General features: G+C 49.1%; 1 protein-coding gene across 1 annotated transcript in view; it reads right to left on the minus strand.

Moving 5' to 3' along the window:
* The window catches only part of CCDC69 (coiled-coil domain containing 69), a 42,636-nt gene extending 30,481 nt beyond the window's left edge, over positions 1-12,155 (minus strand). The window contains exon 1 of the mRNA XM_032158396.2: positions 11,986-12,155. Coding sequence (XP_032014287.1) covers positions 11,986-12,033 — 48 coding nt within the window. The 5' untranslated portion in view covers positions 12,034-12,155. The remainder of the gene's footprint in view (positions 1-11,985) is intronic.
* Positions 12,156-16,283: the final 4,128 nt, after the last annotated feature.

The following is a 16,283-nucleotide window of genomic DNA, read 5'->3' on the forward strand; positions in this document are numbered from 1 at the left end:
AGTGCTGAGATTACAGGCATGAGCCACCACGCCTGGTGAGAATCTCCATCTTTAGCAGCCTAGCCAGATGATCCTAGTGCACACAAAAGCCTGAGGACACGTGACCCTGAACTAGGTAGGTCTCAACAAGCAACTACTGAGTGGAAAATCCCCAGGTTGGGGCCCTGACAACTTGCTCCTCAGAGGTCATGGAGCAGAGGGCACCTGCAGTGTGTGTGCGTGGGTGGTGGTAGGGGGGAGTTGGGAGGGGGACATAAGAATTTTCCCTTCCCAAAGAGGGGTGGGGAGCATAGGGCTGGGGTGGGGTATCCGGACTACACTCTGGAAGAGGGATGACAGCTTCCTGAGTCAACGGAAACTTGGTAGCAAGAAAGCTGCAGAGGAGGCTGCCAGCAGTACAGGACGCAGGGAGAACCCAGGCCGGGGGTTGAGGTCAGGAGACTCAATTCCAGCTTTACTGTGTGACTTTAGGTAAGTCATGTTCCTTCTCAGTTTCCCCATCTGTGAAGGGTCAGGGCTGGAACAGATGCTCTCTTCAGTCCTCCTGAGCTCCAGGGCAGCCCTTCTCCTAAGAAGGCTGGAAATAGAGCCCCTATACCCAGGTGACACTCACAGCTTTGGGGCCCAGATCCTTGCTGTCAAGCAGACCAGAGCCTTGCAGTAGGTTCAACCTGAAGCAAACCTGAGATAGTAGGACACAGCTGTCAAAAGCAGACACAATCAGGGTAGAATGAGAAGACAGTGTCCAGAGCCATGGAGAGCCACCTGAGCTCAGATTGGGGCTGGTGAGATGCTCTAGAGTATGCTCTCATTTTAGAGGGTAAACTGACACACTGGAAGACGTCCCAAAGAAACCGACAGGATGTAGGAGGTGGCTCAAAACCATATTATAGGTGGGGCTGTTAACAGAACAAGAGTTGGTCAGCCTTGAGAACAGGCAGGAAGACCTGACTATTGTCTTCAAATCTCAGCAGGACTGTCATGGGTAGAAGCTGCTGACGTGTCATCTACAGCCTTGGAGGACAGGATTGTGGCCAAGTATGAGGAGGTTCCAGAAGTTTCAGTTCAGTATGAAGAAAAATTTCAGAACCATCACAAACTGGCAGGCTGCCTCATTGGAGGGTGGGGCAGGGTAGTGGAAGTGAGCACTCCATCACTAGTAGCATGAAAGAAGAGACTGGAGAGTCAAACTTCATGCTGTAGATTGGACTGAGTGATCTTTAGAACCCTGAACTCTAACAGTCTATAATTCTAAAAAGCATCACTGGTGTTTGGCAAGTGAAAGCCTCCGGTAAGCATGAAGAATTTATCTACTACAGGTGGCATGTAAAGACCACCAGCATTAATGGAACCTCAGGGAGCTCTGTTGAATGCTATTCAGGGAGCAGCATTTTGGGGTGAATGGCTATAGTCACATACTCAAGCCGTTGGGATAGACTCCTAAACAACTTCTCTCAAATTATTTTTTATTTTTTGAGACGGAGTCTTGCTCAGTCGCCCAGGCTGAGTGCAGTGGCGCGATCTCGGCTCACTGCAAGCTCTGCCTCCCAGATTCACGCCATTCTCCTGTCTCAGCCTCCCGAGTAGCTGGGACTACAGGTGCCCACCACCACGCCCGGCTATTTTTTTTTTTTTTTTTGTATTTTTAGTGGAGACAGGGTTTCACCATGTTAGCCAGGGTGGTCTCGATCTCCTGACCTCGTGATCCACCCGCCTCGGCCTCCCAAAGTGCTGGGATTACAGGCATGAGCCACCGCGCCCGGCCAACTACCCTCAAATTCTGAGCCTCGCCAGGCAAGAGTGAATTAGGCAGAAGCAACTTGGATAGAAGCTGCCCAGCTATTCCCTACCTTGGGAATCCTAGTAGGATGGAAGGTAAGAGTAGCCCTGAGGGAGGTTTGGCCTGTCCTGCAGACACTTGAGCTAGCCCTCTTTGGGAACCATCACTCCATTCTGTTTGTCAGCCTTCAAGGCTTGTGTATTTCTGATTAAGTGCTTTGTGTCCTCATTGTTCCTGCTTAACTTAGAGAATTTAGTAATTAAAGAAGACCCCTTAAGAGTTCAGCCAGCTCCAACGTGTCCCATACATCACAGGCCTGGCTTCCTCTGGGCACGTAGTTCTATCACACCTATCCTGGCTGAGGAAGGCTTGGGACCCAGAGCAGGGTTGGAAGGGCCCCAGGAGGCAGCTGACTCTAATCCCCACATCCTTTTTCCAGATAGAAAAGCTGAGGCCCAGAGGTGAGTGGGCAGATAACTTGTCAGAAGCTGCAATGCAGGGAAGCAGAGCCCTGGGGAGAATCCAGACTCACAGCTGAGGCTGGAGTCCTTTCCATCCCCCTGATGCCAGGGTCAGCTTTATCCGAGTAGCTGAGCCTGTAGAGGAGAGGTGATTCTAAGTCTCAAAGGGCTCAGGTCACACCCTCCCCAATATCAGAGCTGCCTTTCCGGTGTCTGGCCCGGCACCACTAGTTTTGGGATCTAAGTAACCACAGTCAGAGCCTATTGGCGGAGGGTAGAGGCAGGAAGGAGGCGGGGAGGTGGAGGCCCAAGGGGCCCCACTCCAGGCAGGGCCTTCGGGGAGGAAGGGCAGGGCCTAAATGTTCAGGGCTGTTGAGAAATGTTAGTGTTTACATCCGAATTACAGAAGCTCAGACGGAAGAACACCATAAATACAGGCCTTAGCCTCCCCATCTCTAAGATGGGCAGGGATATTCTGCCAAAGTAATGCCTGAATTTGATGTCATTGAAAATCAAACACTGCCAGGGACATTAAAGATTTAATTCATCCCCTTCATATCACACAGTGTGTGGTCAACATTTCCTCACTGGCTGGAGGACAGTCCAATGTGACTGTACAACCAACTTAAAGTTAGAAGTGCCAGGCTGCACCACTCAGCTGCACCGGTGACACGGCCTACGCTCTGAACACCTGCAGGACCCCCAGAGCACACAAGTCAGGGGCGGATGTGGTCTCCACTGCTCCTATCTGATCGACTGATGAGGTGCCTCAGGGGAGGAAAGGAACGCTTCCTGCTTAAACACCCCTGCACCCGCTGAGCCAGACCACGGCGGACAAGCGTCAGAAGGGCCTTGAGTGCAAGGCCTCACTTCGCAGACGATGACACTGAGGCCTAGAGAAAGCCTTTCTAATACACCTTATTTATTTTCTTCCTCCCTAGAGCTCCCGTTTTCTTGTCCCATATCAGCTTCCCAGGGTGTCTGCTAGTTCTGGTTGCCTCAGGGGGCCTGGAGCTGGCAAAAGCACTAGACATTATTTCTAGCATTTGGGTCAGCCTGGTAGGCAGGACCCTGAAGGAGCTGGACAGAAAATGGTGTCAGTAGCTGGATGGGGGTGGGGAAAGAGACAGGCTGAGGGCCCAGATACCTGTCTCCCAGTCCAATGGCAAACTGGGAGTCCAGAGCCAAGGTCCTAGCTTGCCATCTGAGGCTGAGTGCCCGGATACCTGTCTCACAGTCCAATGGCAAATTGAGAGTCCAGAGCCAAGGTCCTAGCTTGCCATCTGCTTGCTGTGTGACCTCCGGTGGGCACCCTTCCTTTTCTGTGCTTCTGTACCCTCCTCTGCATGGCACGGAATTGTGCAATGGGATACGTAAGAGCCCTTCTGGTTTTGACATGCTGTGGATGGGGAAGAAGGGGCAGAGTGAGGTCATCTTGCTATCTCATCTTCTGTCGATCCTGTCCGGCTTGTTTGCTCTGGGCAGGGCAGGGGCAGTTTGACACACTCAGCTGTTAACTCTGGTCATGGAGGGGGCTTCTCTGGAGAGCAGGAAAGGAGGGGCCCATGCTCAGGAGGCCTGGGTGAGAACCCGGAGCCCTCCACACCATCCCCTGTTCTTCAGCAGCCAGCGTAAGGGTGGTTGTAAAAGAGAGGGCAGGATTGCCTGAAAGCAGAGAATGACAGAGCTCAGCCACCTCCCAAGTTGCATGCAGCATGCTCCCAATTCTACAGTGGCACTGTGAGCAGAAATAAGTACCTATTAGTGAGGGCGAGGAGGATGCACAGGATGCTCAGGGCAGGACCGTTTGCAGTAGGGAAACGCTGTAAACTGGGGACTGGCTGGATACACTCAGGGACATAATACTATGTCATTTCATTCACATGTTTAAGAGAGTGAAGTAGACCTTTATGTACAAAGATGGAAAGGGATTTGGTAAAATACCAATATCCAAACTAAACTATTTCTTTTCGGTCACCCAGGCTGGAGTGCAGTGGTGTATTCTTGGCTCACTGCAACCTCTGCCTCTCAGGTTCAAGCAATTCTCCTGCCTCAGCCTCCCCAGTAACTGGGACTACAGGCGTGTGCCACCATGCCCAGCTAATTTTTGTATTTTTAGTAGAGACAGGGTTTTACCATGTTAACCAAGCTGGTCTTGAACTCCTGACCTCAGGTGATCTGCCCGCCTTAGCCTCCCAAAGTACTGGGATTACAGGCGTGAGCCACCGTGCCCGGCCAACTATTACTAATGATAAAAAAATGCACAGGAAAAAGTACCTAGAAAAGCACAAACTGATAACAGTTGTCATCTCGAGAATGGACTAAAATTACTGTGGTCAAGGAAGGGTAGCTTCCATTTTACCTAAATTCTTAGGATTTTTTTTTTTTTTTTTTTCTGAGATGGAGTCTTGCTCTGTCACCTAGAGCGAGTGGTGTGCAGTGGTGCAATCTCGGCTCACTGCAGCCTCTGCCTCCCACGTTCCAGTGGTTCTCCTGCCTCAGCCTCCTGGGTAGCTGAGATTACAGGCATGTGCCACACGCCCAGCTAATTTTTGTATTTTTAGTAGAGACGGGGTTTCACCATGTTGGTCAGGCTGGTCTCAAACTCCTGACCTCAGGTGATCCGCCCACCTCAGCCTCCCAAAGTGCAGGGATTACAGGCGTGAGCCACCACGCCTGGCCAATTCTTAGGATTTTTAAAGCAACAACGCATTAAAGAATTACTTGTATACAAAGAAATTAACAACAACAAGAAAAAGGTACCTCTCTTGGAACCTGAAAGCCTCCACCAGAGTCATGGTACAGACAGAGAAATCAAGGCTGGGGAAGAGAACAGTTAGCAGAAGAGGCAGAAGTGGACCCATTGTTAGAATGATAAATACCAGAGGTTGGGAAGGACGTGTGTGTGGGGTGCGGGGAATGAAGAAAGGCTGGTCAAAGGATACAAACATACAGCCAGATGGAAGGACTACCTTCTAATGTTCCATAGCAACCATGAACTGTATACTTCAAAATAGCTAGAAGAGAGGACTTGAAACGTTCCCAACACATAGAAATGATAAATACTTGTGGTGATGAAACTCCAAATACCCTGACTTGATCATTACACAGTCTATGCACCTAACAAAATATCATATGTACCCGAGAAGTATGTAAAATATTATATATCAATAAAAAATATAAAGAAGTAGGCCCCATTCTTGACTCTCAGTCCAGTGCTCTTTCCTCTACAGATGCAGCTGCTGGTGTCCAAAAGCAATGGGCCCTGTCCAGGCATCTCCTTGTTTACAGTGCGCCTCTTCTGCTGCCAAGCTGGGTTCCAAAGGGAGGCACTGGGTTCTTGCTGTCGTTTTTGATTGCTGGCAAGTTGGGGCTGGGGGTGAGAGGGTGGGTAAGGAGCAATTAACCTTGCGATATGAAAGTTTCCTAAAGCTGTAACAAATTACCATGCACTTGGTGGCTGAAAACAACAGAAATGTATTCTCTCACAGTTCTGGAAGTTAGAAGTGCAAATTCAAGGTGTCAGCCGAGCTGGCTCTTCTGGAGGCTCTGAGGGAGGATCTGTTCCCTCCCTCTCTCCCAGATCCTGGTGGGTGCTGGCAATCCTTGGTTCTCTGGCTTGGAAGATGAGTCACTTCGTTCCCTGCTCTTCTCCCTGTGTGTCTGTGTCCAAATTTCCCTCTTCTTGTTCGGACACTAGTCACTGGATTAGGGCCCATCCAGTGTGACCTCATTTTAACTCAATTGCCCCTGCAAAGACCCTATTTCAAATAATGTCGCATTTACAGGTTCTGGGTGAACGTAAATGTAGGAGGGGACATTACTGAATCCAGTAAAGGTAACAGCTTTTCTGATGTCCAGGCCATTTCCTTAAGGAAGGCACAGGGGCAGGGTCACATGGGGCAGTGGAAAATGGCGAGGAAGGCCACAAAGGTCATTGTACACTCAGTGAAAAAAAACTCCATTGCGGAGAGAGGAGGAAATCTGGAAGTAGGTCAGACTGCATATCACTTGTCTTGGGGGGGAATGCATGGATGTGGATGGCTGTTTTAGGTATAGTACAGTGTTTGGCCTAGATGTTCTGGAAGGTTCAGATTTGAAAATAAGGTGACACAAGATAAACTATTTTTAGGGATTAAGATTCACCTGGAAAGACAAACAGGATGGCTTGTCTTCAGGTAATGGATGGGTTTAGATCTGCTAAAGATGGATGGATCTTCTCTTGCTCCTTCTTTCTGCCAAGGTGGGGCAGCAGGAGCTCCCTCCCCGCTGCCAGTCCTGCTGCAGTGGGGCTCCCAGTCTGGCCCTCTCCCCTGGTCACTGGGGACAGCTCACAGTGCTGAGGGTGGAGGATGCAGAGGACCGAGTGCCAGCCGTGCGGACGGAAGCCCAAGGTGTCAGAGACAGAACCAGGGTCATCTGAGAGGCTCTTCCTTTCATTGGGAGGGTACTTACACTCTTCAAGTTTATTTTTTGAATATGAACATTCATGAATTTCATACTGACACCCCTTAGAGCTCCTTTTCCAGGCAGGTCTCAGACTCTTGTTCACTGGCTGATCTATGCACCCTGAGATGTCAGGGGGCAGCCCCTCCTACCCAGAGTTTCACTGTCTTGATTTATATAGCAGCCTGCTTCTGTGTAATTAATTTAAAATTTCATCTTTTCTGCCCTTTTTATGACAAAAAAGAAACACACTGCTGACATGAAGCACAGGTCCCAAGCCTAACAGCCAACTGAAGCAAAATGGGAGCCCTTAGGTGTCTGGGAACTCATCAGGCTCTCAGGGGACCTATATTAGCCATCTGTGAATTCAATAGAGGAAAAGAATTAAAAACATGTACATGTGCAGAAAATATATCACCAAAGGTTGTATCTCAAAGGCAGAGAGTATTGGGAATTATTCTAGTGTGTTTTAGGTTGCCAAACACAAAAGTCTGGTATTTAATCTCACAGGTCTTCCAGAGTGCCTCGTGCATGGAAGCCTGTACTGGCTTTAGCTAGGAAGATTGGTGGGCATTAGTTTCTAGGTTGGGCAAAATCACCAGCTCGGAGGCCATGTACATGCCAACATCTCCATGATGGTTGGGGCAGGGGGCTGAGTGCTGCAGAGGCAGCTTTCCTTCATGCTCCTCAGCTGTCCCGCCCCTACCAACCGAGCTAGAAGATCAGATTTGCCCACTCCTCCTGACCAGGTGTCAAGGGCTGCTTCCATATTCCTTCTGCCTAGGATGCCCTCCTGAGGAACTCACCTGCCCCATAAGTGCCTAACCCCTGCCCTCCTTCAAAACCCAGCCAAGATGCTGTCTCTCTAAGGGGCCTTCCCTGATCCTTTCTGAGTCCAAAGCCACACTGGCCCCAGGTAGGAGGAAAACACAAGGGATGTTCATCGATTTCCAGGGTAGGAGTGCAGACTGCAAAGAACCACGTGTCCAAACTGGTTAAATAAGCCACGGAACAGCCACAGGACATTAGGTAGCCATTAAAAAGTCCATGTTTCCATGGACTACTTAACATGGGAAAATGCCCCCGGAAGAATATTAAGTAACTGGAATATAACCATATAAAACATATTCTTAGCTTTATACAGATAGTCATACTCACATCTATAATATACATAGGAAAAAATAGTACAAAGAATGACACTGAAATGTACACAGTGGCTATCTCTTAATTGTGAGATTAAAAGATTTTTTAATTTCTTATACTTTCCCACAATTTGAAATTTTGACTCAAAATAATAATCAGAACAATTCCATTTTTTAATGGAATCATAAATATTTGCTAGTCGTAGGTTTGCATCCCCTCTAATATTCTTGCCAAAATGCCACCTGACCCCTGCTTGAACCCTCCAGTGACAGGAACTCACTAGCCTTTGAGGCCTTTTTTTGGCCACTTATTCCTCATGAGTAGAAATCTGCTCGATTTAGCCTCCCCTACTGGCCACTGTGCTGCCTTCTGGAACAACAGAGAAAAAAGCTGCTTTCCATGCCCCTTGACAAGACTTCAGAGATTTAAAGGAAGAGGCCAGACGCTAGGCTGCATCCTCACACCCTGCCCGCGTCAGCCTTCCAAGGACACTAGTGTCCTTTACCTCCCATGTCCCGGGGTACTTTCCTTGGGTACAATCTAGGCAGTGATGTCCTTAAAGCATAACATTAAGTCTATGCCTCCTTATCTCTTTCAAAGGCATCCTTCTTGCTAGTCAGGGTATCACAGACTCTGTCACATACAGTCTTTCATCTAATCTTTAGAACAACCCTATGGCACAGGAGCTAATACCACGCCTATCTTACAGATGGGGAAACTGAGGCATGGAGAAGCCAAGCCACTCTTAAGGTCACTTAATGGATCTTCCATGTAGTCAGGACTGAACCAGCATCCAACCCAGAGCCCGGTGTGGTCGACCCACAAATGTTTGCCAAGCTAGCCATGCCCTTGTTGCCTACTGGTTGATTTCAGAATTACCCAAGCCTGCACCAGCCTCTTCCATATCATTCACTTCTGTCACCTGGCTTGCTACATGGACGTACTCATGAAGGGCTGCTGAATGACTGACCCACCAAGTACCTGTCACCTGAGGCCCAGCTTTGGCAGTTGTGCTGAGCCCCTTCTCAGAGGTCCTGCTTGGAACTATGGAGCTGTAGCCACAGCCTTCGGGAATGGAGAGTTCAGACATCATTCCTGGTACTCTGCAGTGTCACACGAAGGGGGTTGGCCATGAGGTGCCTCCTGCACCACTCCCCACCCCCCCTCCGCTTCCTACCCTATTGCCCAAGGGAGGCTGGTAACCTGTTGGGGATAGGAAGGCCCCTCCTTACCACCGTGGCCGGCAAGCCCCCAGAAGGCTTGTTTCCTTGATCCCTACCCACTCTGCCTGGCCTTCTCCTGAGTCCTCCTGGGGGATGTGACCACATTAGCCATGGTCTTTGCCAAGAAGAAGGGTTTAGGCAGGACCTCATGATCCAGATGGTTCCTCAGCACCCACCCCCAGCCTGCCAGGAACCCCATTCATTCATTCCCAGCATTTCAACTTGTTCCAATAAGGCAGTGACCTAGTCCCAGGTCAGGCCTCTCAGGGTGGTCTAGAACATCTAGTCGGCCAAGCCCAACAGGCACCATAGACCACAGAACTCAGCAGACCCCCAGATCCTTGAACCTGGAGGGACAATGAGAAGGCCTCATGGTCAAGCTCCTGTCCCTAGCCAGGATAATCCTTGCTAAAAGCACCTGCCTCATTCCTTGCTGCCTGCCGCCACCATTCTCCACAAAGAACCCCCTCACGCTCCTACTGCTCCCTGGGCCAACCCCTAGCATGGCCCTTATTTGTCCCTCATTCACTCAAATATCTACTTAAGCACCTGCTCCATGATCTGCATAAGGCAATGAGCACCAGATGGGGAGTGCAGAAGGCCAGTCTCAGCTGCACAGCTTTGCTACCAACTGGCTGTGTGACTTTGGACCCATCATTCCTCACTAAGCCTCAGTTTCCTCGGTAAAGTGGAAAAGATTCTGCAGCTCAGCCTAGCTTCCAGGGCTTCTGTGAGACTGGGCAGGATGTGAAAGCATTCTGCAAACATGCAGGGTGAGTCATGATTATCAGAACCTAACCCCTCTGTAGCCTGAGCTCATTTTTGTCCATCCCATCCCTGGAGTCCCCCTCTCTCCCAGGGGCTGATAGCCTGTTGGGGACGAACTTGGGAGCTCATGCCTTCCAAGGGGTTGGCACCTGGGTGAGAAATTGGGCAGGAGCACAGCCTACAGGGATGAGAACTTTAAATAAAAACAGCCCATAAATCTTGCCATATAGGGGCAGGGGCCTGGCATGGCTGGGACCAAGAAGGCATGCCAGGCTGTTCTCTGAGGCAACAAGAGTAAAAGATTTTATGCTAAAGTCATCAAGAAGCCACTGGAAGCACAGCGGGAGGAGGTGGACACAAAGAACACGGAGCTAGGGGACTAGATACCTGGGTTCTACTCTGCGTTGCTCTGTGACCTCAGTCATGCCCCTTCCCTTTTCTAGGCCTTAACCTCCTATCTGTATAGTGGGTGGGTCAGCCCAGGTAGACTCAAAGGCCCTTTCCAACTCAGACAGGCTGTGCCAGCTTTACTTGCCCTTCAGAGCTTTGGCTGTGCCAGGGACAGGCAGGAACAGCTGGTAAGTCTCTCGGAAGGAGCAGGAGCCAAAGAAGCTGTGCTTACTGTGCTCCTCTTCCAGCTTGTGGAAGGGTCAGGTTCTTCCCCGTTTCCTCCACCTCTGGGTAGATGGAATTCACCCTTGGTCCACTTTGCAAGCTACAAGGTTGACACAGGTGCAGAGAACACAGACTCTCAAACGCTTAGGGATCATGCTACTCATCACTCCCCATACAGGGAGAAAGTGAGACCCAGGGAGCCACAAGGGCTTGCTTGGGGTCACCCAGTATGTTTGTGGCACTACCAGGACTTACACCCAGGGCTAATGTCTGCCTACCACTTGCTCAGTTACAAGTCTCGGCCAAGGCTCAGGTCTCTCCACCTTGTCATCCCTGTCAGCCAGCCCCTTCCTTCTACTGATAGAGCCAAGCCTCAGTTTCCCTGTTGGAGTGAGTAAAGACATGAGGGTTTCTAGGTCAGAAGTTGGTGAGAATTTCGATCTGGTAATAAAGGGAGAGCAAGGAAAGCCAGGAGGTGTCAGAGCAGGGAGTAGAATCCTCCAGGCTAGGACAGTACTGTTAGGCAGAAGAACCTGTACTCGGGGCACAAGCAAAGCAGGAGCAGAGGGAGGACTAAAGTTCATTGCAAAACTATTAAACATTGTCACAGTTTGGGGCATCTCAGGGTCTCAAGGGAGAATGATCATAAAGTTTATGGGATCATCTAGTCCCACCTGGCTAGGGGGCAGGCAGTGGTATGAAAAGGGGCCAGAATTTGAGGGTCCTTCTTCCCCTCTGCCTCACAGTGTCCCTGAGGAGGCTATCTTTCTAGCTCCAGGCTCTGACCTTCTGGGCTCGTCAGACCCCAAAGGGCAGCTAGTCTCACTGCAAGAAACCTGAGAATTGTCCCCTGGGCCCTAACCCAGCTCCAAGGCCCCTTGGGGGAAGGACGGGAAGGGAGGAGAGGGCTGCAGAACGCAGTAGATCTCCTCCCTCTTTGGCCCCTCCCAGCTACCCCAAGGGCAGCCCACACTCACCAGCTCTGGGGCCTGCAAGAGCCTTAAGACCAGCGCCTCAAACTTTAACATCAACTGGGCATATTGTTAAAACGCAGCTTCTGTCTTGGCAAGACTGGGCCTGAGCCTGAGATTCTGCATTTCTAACAGGTCCCCAGTGATGCTGATACTGCGAGTCTGTGGAACACTCTTCGAGCAGCCCTCAGATTATCAGCCTCTAACCCCGGGGGAAGGAAGCCGAAGGCCCAGAGAGGTCAAGTCACTTGTCCATGGCCACACAGCGAACAGCCCCAGACCGAAAGCAGAGGGCACCTGCCACAGACACACGACATCTCCCCACCCGAGGCAGCGGGAATCAGCTGCCGTTCCCTGGCCCGGGTGCCGTGTTTGTAAACTCGGCTGCTTGGCGCGGCTCGGGCCGGCGTAAAGGGCGCCTCCCAGCAGAGCCTCTCTCGTCTCTGAGCCGGCCTCTCCAGGTTCTCCGTCCTGTACCCTGGGCCGACCAGAGAGAGCCCAGGGCGCCGAGTCCCCTGCGGCGGAGCGATTCCGCACTCCTCTTTCTGAAAGCAAACTTCTCCGCCGGAGCCCTTTACCTTTTTCGGGGGTTTGCAGCTGCTCAGCCTGCTGTGTCTACAGCCCATCCTCCTCCGGGGGCTCCCGGACGCCGCTTCCCAACTCCGGGGCCCCCAGAGGAGCCTGCGGTCCGGGCCCCACTGCCCGCTCCGCGCCCGCCGGCTGGAGCTGCCGGCGAGACCCTGAAACTGAACCTGGAAGCGCTGTCTTGAGCACAAGCTGGGGCGGCCGCGCGCCGTAAATACCCAAAGAGCGGGGCCTCAGCGTAGCCCGCAGGGCCAGCGGCGCGGCCGCCACCAGAGGCAGGTGACCAGAATATTTCTAAATAATAGGAAGCTCTGGTCAGGGCAGAAAAAAAAAACCTTAAGGAGCAACAGATGCTTTTCCGAACCCTCAGCTAAGAAAGGGCCAGGGGAAAAAATAATTAAAACAATTATTTGATAAACTAACAGCTATCATTTATTGAGGGCTGTTTTTGTCCCAGTTGTTTTATACATTTTATTTCTATTTCTCGCCATATCCGAGCAACAAAGGTATTACTTCCTCCATTTTACAGGTGAGGAAAATGGTGTTCAGAGATGCAACATGATTTGCCTAAGGTCACATGGCTAGCAAGTTACCACAGCTCAGATAAAATCCGGTTCCTTTTTTTTTTTTTTTTTTTTTGCTCCTATCATAGCTCACTGCAGCCTTAAACTCCTGGGCTCAAGGGAGCCTCCCAGCTCAGCCTCCTGAGTAGCTGGGACTACAGAGGCTCACCACCATACCCAACTAATTTCTTTTCTTTTTTCCAGTCTGATTTTGAACGACTGCCCTCAAGCGATCCTCCCACTCTGCCCTCCCAAAGCGTTGGGATTACAGGCATGAGCCACTGCACAGAATACAGTTCTAACTCCAGAACCTGAGCTTTGACTCAATGGCCTACAAATAAATAATAACACTAAGTTTATTTTATTTATTTATTTATTTATTTATTTTTGAGACACAGTCTCGCTGTATTGCCCAGGCTAGAGTGCAGGTAATCCGCCTGCTTCGGCCTCCCAAAGTCCTGGGATACCACGCCTGGCCAATAATACTAAGTTTAATTTTAATGCCTCCTCACTTCTGGGCTGATAGTTTTTTCCACCTCACAAGCATCTGTAATATTTGACTCTATCCATCTTGGATAGATGTTATTCATCACAGCAACCTCTTGAGGCAGGCCAGGTATGGTGAGACTATGGGACATAAAATGTCAGTGTCTAGGAAAAGGAGTTTTGTTTATCTTCACTTTGTTATTAGCTGAGGTTTCTGAAATGGCAATGCAGGAAAAAGATAACCAATTTTGAAAATCAGTGTGTATGCCTATTTGCATGTATTTTGGAATATTAGAGTCAGGCCCAAAACTCTTGGAAAGGTGTGCGTGAAAAGGGCTTAGAGTCATGAATGGGGAAAGAATATGAGACCTCAAAAAAATTGCTCCCTCCATAGAGTACAAAACCAATTGCAAAAGTGTGTAAGAAAGGAAACTAAGGAAACGTGATATTAGGTTCTCAAAAGCAAGTATAACAGAGAATGGTGGCTCACAAAGCGTGATTCCCAAATCAGCAGTGTCAGCACTACCAGCCGCCTTTGTTGGAAATGCAAATTCTCAGGCCCCACCCCTGGCCTAAACTCTGGGGATGGAGCTTAGGAATCTATAGCTTCATAAGCACTCCAGGCATGTCTGGCCTGGGCTAAAGTTTGAGAACCCCTGCCATAGGAAGTGCTCCACAGGTACTGAAGAAACAGGATATACTTAAATTACACTTAAATTAAGAATGTTTATTGGAACAGTGCTCATGATTTAAAACAAAGAAACCAAAACAACCTAAACAGCCAAGAAAAGAAGGTTGGTTAAATACATTATGCTATATCCGTAAAAATAGAATGCCACATAACCAGCAAAAATACTGATGAAGATAAATTTTTTGTGTTACAAAACATAGCAAATTCATTTTCATTAAAAAAAATATTGAGGGACTACCACTGTATTGGTGAGATTTTGAAATTTTAAAACTGTTTTTTTGTTGTTGTTTTTTTGTTTTGTTTTGTTTTGTTTTTTTGAGACAGGATCTTGCAATATCACCCAGGCTGGAGGGCAATGGAGTGATCATGGCTCGCTGCGGCCTCAATCTTCCAGGCTTAAGTGATCCTCCCACCTGAGCTGGGAACACAAGTGCCTGCCACCAAGCCTAGCTAATTTTTTTTTTTTTAATTTTTGTAGGCCAGACACAGTGGCTCATGCCTGTAATCCCAGCACCTTGGGAGGCTGAGGTGGATGGATCACCTGAGGTCAGGAGTTCGAGACCAGCCTGACCAATATGGTGAAACCCTGTCTCTACTAAAAATACGAAAATTAGCCAGGGGTGGTGGCGTGCGCCTGTAGTTTCAGCTACTCAGGAGGCTGAGACAGGAGAATTGCTTGAACCCGGGAGGCAGAGGTTGCAATGAGCCTAGATTGTGCTATTGTACTCCAGCCTGGGCAACAGAGTGAGACTCCCTCTTAAAGAAAAAAAAAAAAAGTTTTTGTAGGCCAGTCACAGTGGCTCATGCCTGTAATCCCAGCACCTTGGGAGGCCAAGGTGGGTGGATCACCTGAGGTCAGGAGTTCAAGACCAGCCTGGCCAACTTGGTGAAATGCCATCTCTACTAAAAATACAAAAATTAGCTGAGCATGGTGGTGTATGCCTGTGATCCCAGCTACTAGGGAGGCTGAGGCAGGAGAATCACTTGAACCTGGGAGGCAGAGGTTGCAGTAAGCTGAGATCATGCCACTGTACTCCCGCCTGGGCAACAGAGTGAGATTCCGTCTCAAACAAACAAACAAACAAACAAAATTTATAGAGGGTCTCACTATATTGCCCAGGCTGGTCTTGAACTCCTAGCCTCAAGCAATTCTCCCACCTCAGCCTCCCAAAGTGCTGGGATTACAGGCATGAGCCATTGAGCCTGGCTTCATTTTCTTATATTAAAAAATGAGGGCCGGGCACATTGGCTCATGCCTGTAATCCCAGCACTTTGGGAGGCTGAGGCGGGCAGATCACGAGGTCAGAAGATCGAGACCATCCTGGCTAACACGGTGAAACCCCTTCTCTACTAAAAATACAGAAAGTTTGCCTGGGCATTGTGTCAGGTGCCTGTAGTCCTAGCTACTTGGGAGGCTGAGGCAGGAAAATGGCATGAACCTGGGAGGTAGAGCTTGCAGTGAGCCAAGATCGCACCACTGCACTCCACCCTGGGCGACAGAGTGTCTCAAAAAAAAAAAAAAGAGTATGCACTTATTACTATTATAATAAAAAATATTATTTTAATATGAAAAAGTTTTCTTTTAATACATTTTTGAACCCATACATGAAACTATCATTAGTTTTTCATCATCAAGCCATGGGCAGTTCTGTGAAATCCTAAAGAAATGGCCAATGACTGTGATTAATTAGGTAGAAAAGCAACATAAAGGGCAAAGATGGCTAAACTGTGAGCATGAGATCCAAACCCGCAAAGTGATCCTGAACCAGTCATTTCTCCTTTCTGAGAGTTTCTCATCTATATGTTGGAGAGTTGAACTCTCCAAAATTGACCCCAAATTTTAATGTCAACAATTGAAATTAATAACTTGGGGCCAGGCATGGTGGCTCACACTTGTAATCCCAGCATTTTGAGAGGCCTAGACAGGGGGAACATTTGAGGCAAGGAGTTTGAGACCAGCCTGGACAACATAATGAGACCTTGCAAAAAAGAAAAAAAATTTTTTTAATTAGCTGGGTGTGGTAGCATGAGCCTGTTGTCCCAGCTACTCAGGAGGCAGAGGCAGAAGAATTGTTTGAGCCCAGGAGTTTGTCATTACAGTGAGCTATGATCCTGCCACTGCACCCCAGCCTGGGTGACAGAGGAAGACACTGTCTCTAAAAATAAATAAAGCAGAAGAAAATAAAATGAATAGCTTGGAGTGGTGGGTGGGAACTAGGAGGCAAGTTCTTTCCCTGGAGCCTCAGCTCTCAAGACGTCTTGCCTCCAGCCTCTTTCAGCCTCCTAGGAGCGCAGGTTCAGATTTCACAATTTCCCACTGCTGGATTTTTGGTCATGTGTTTTGAAGTTCATGCCTGAGAAACTTGAGCAGCATGAGTTTGACAAAGCTGCCAATGAGATTTTTGATGGTTGATGTACCAGTCAGGTTAGGTTAGGTTTTGTTGAGATAATAAAAAGCATAAAAATCTCAGTGACTTAACACAAGAGAAGCTGTTTTTGCTCACACTACATGTCCAGAATGGGCAGGCGGAAGGCTCTGCTTCACAGAGAA

This window comes from Hylobates moloch, unplaced genomic scaffold (genome assembly GCF_009828535.3).
Source record: "Hylobates moloch isolate HMO894 unplaced genomic scaffold, HMol_V3 SCAFFOLD_6, whole genome shotgun sequence".
NCBI lineage: Eukaryota > Metazoa > Chordata > Mammalia > Primates > Hylobatidae > Hylobates > Hylobates moloch.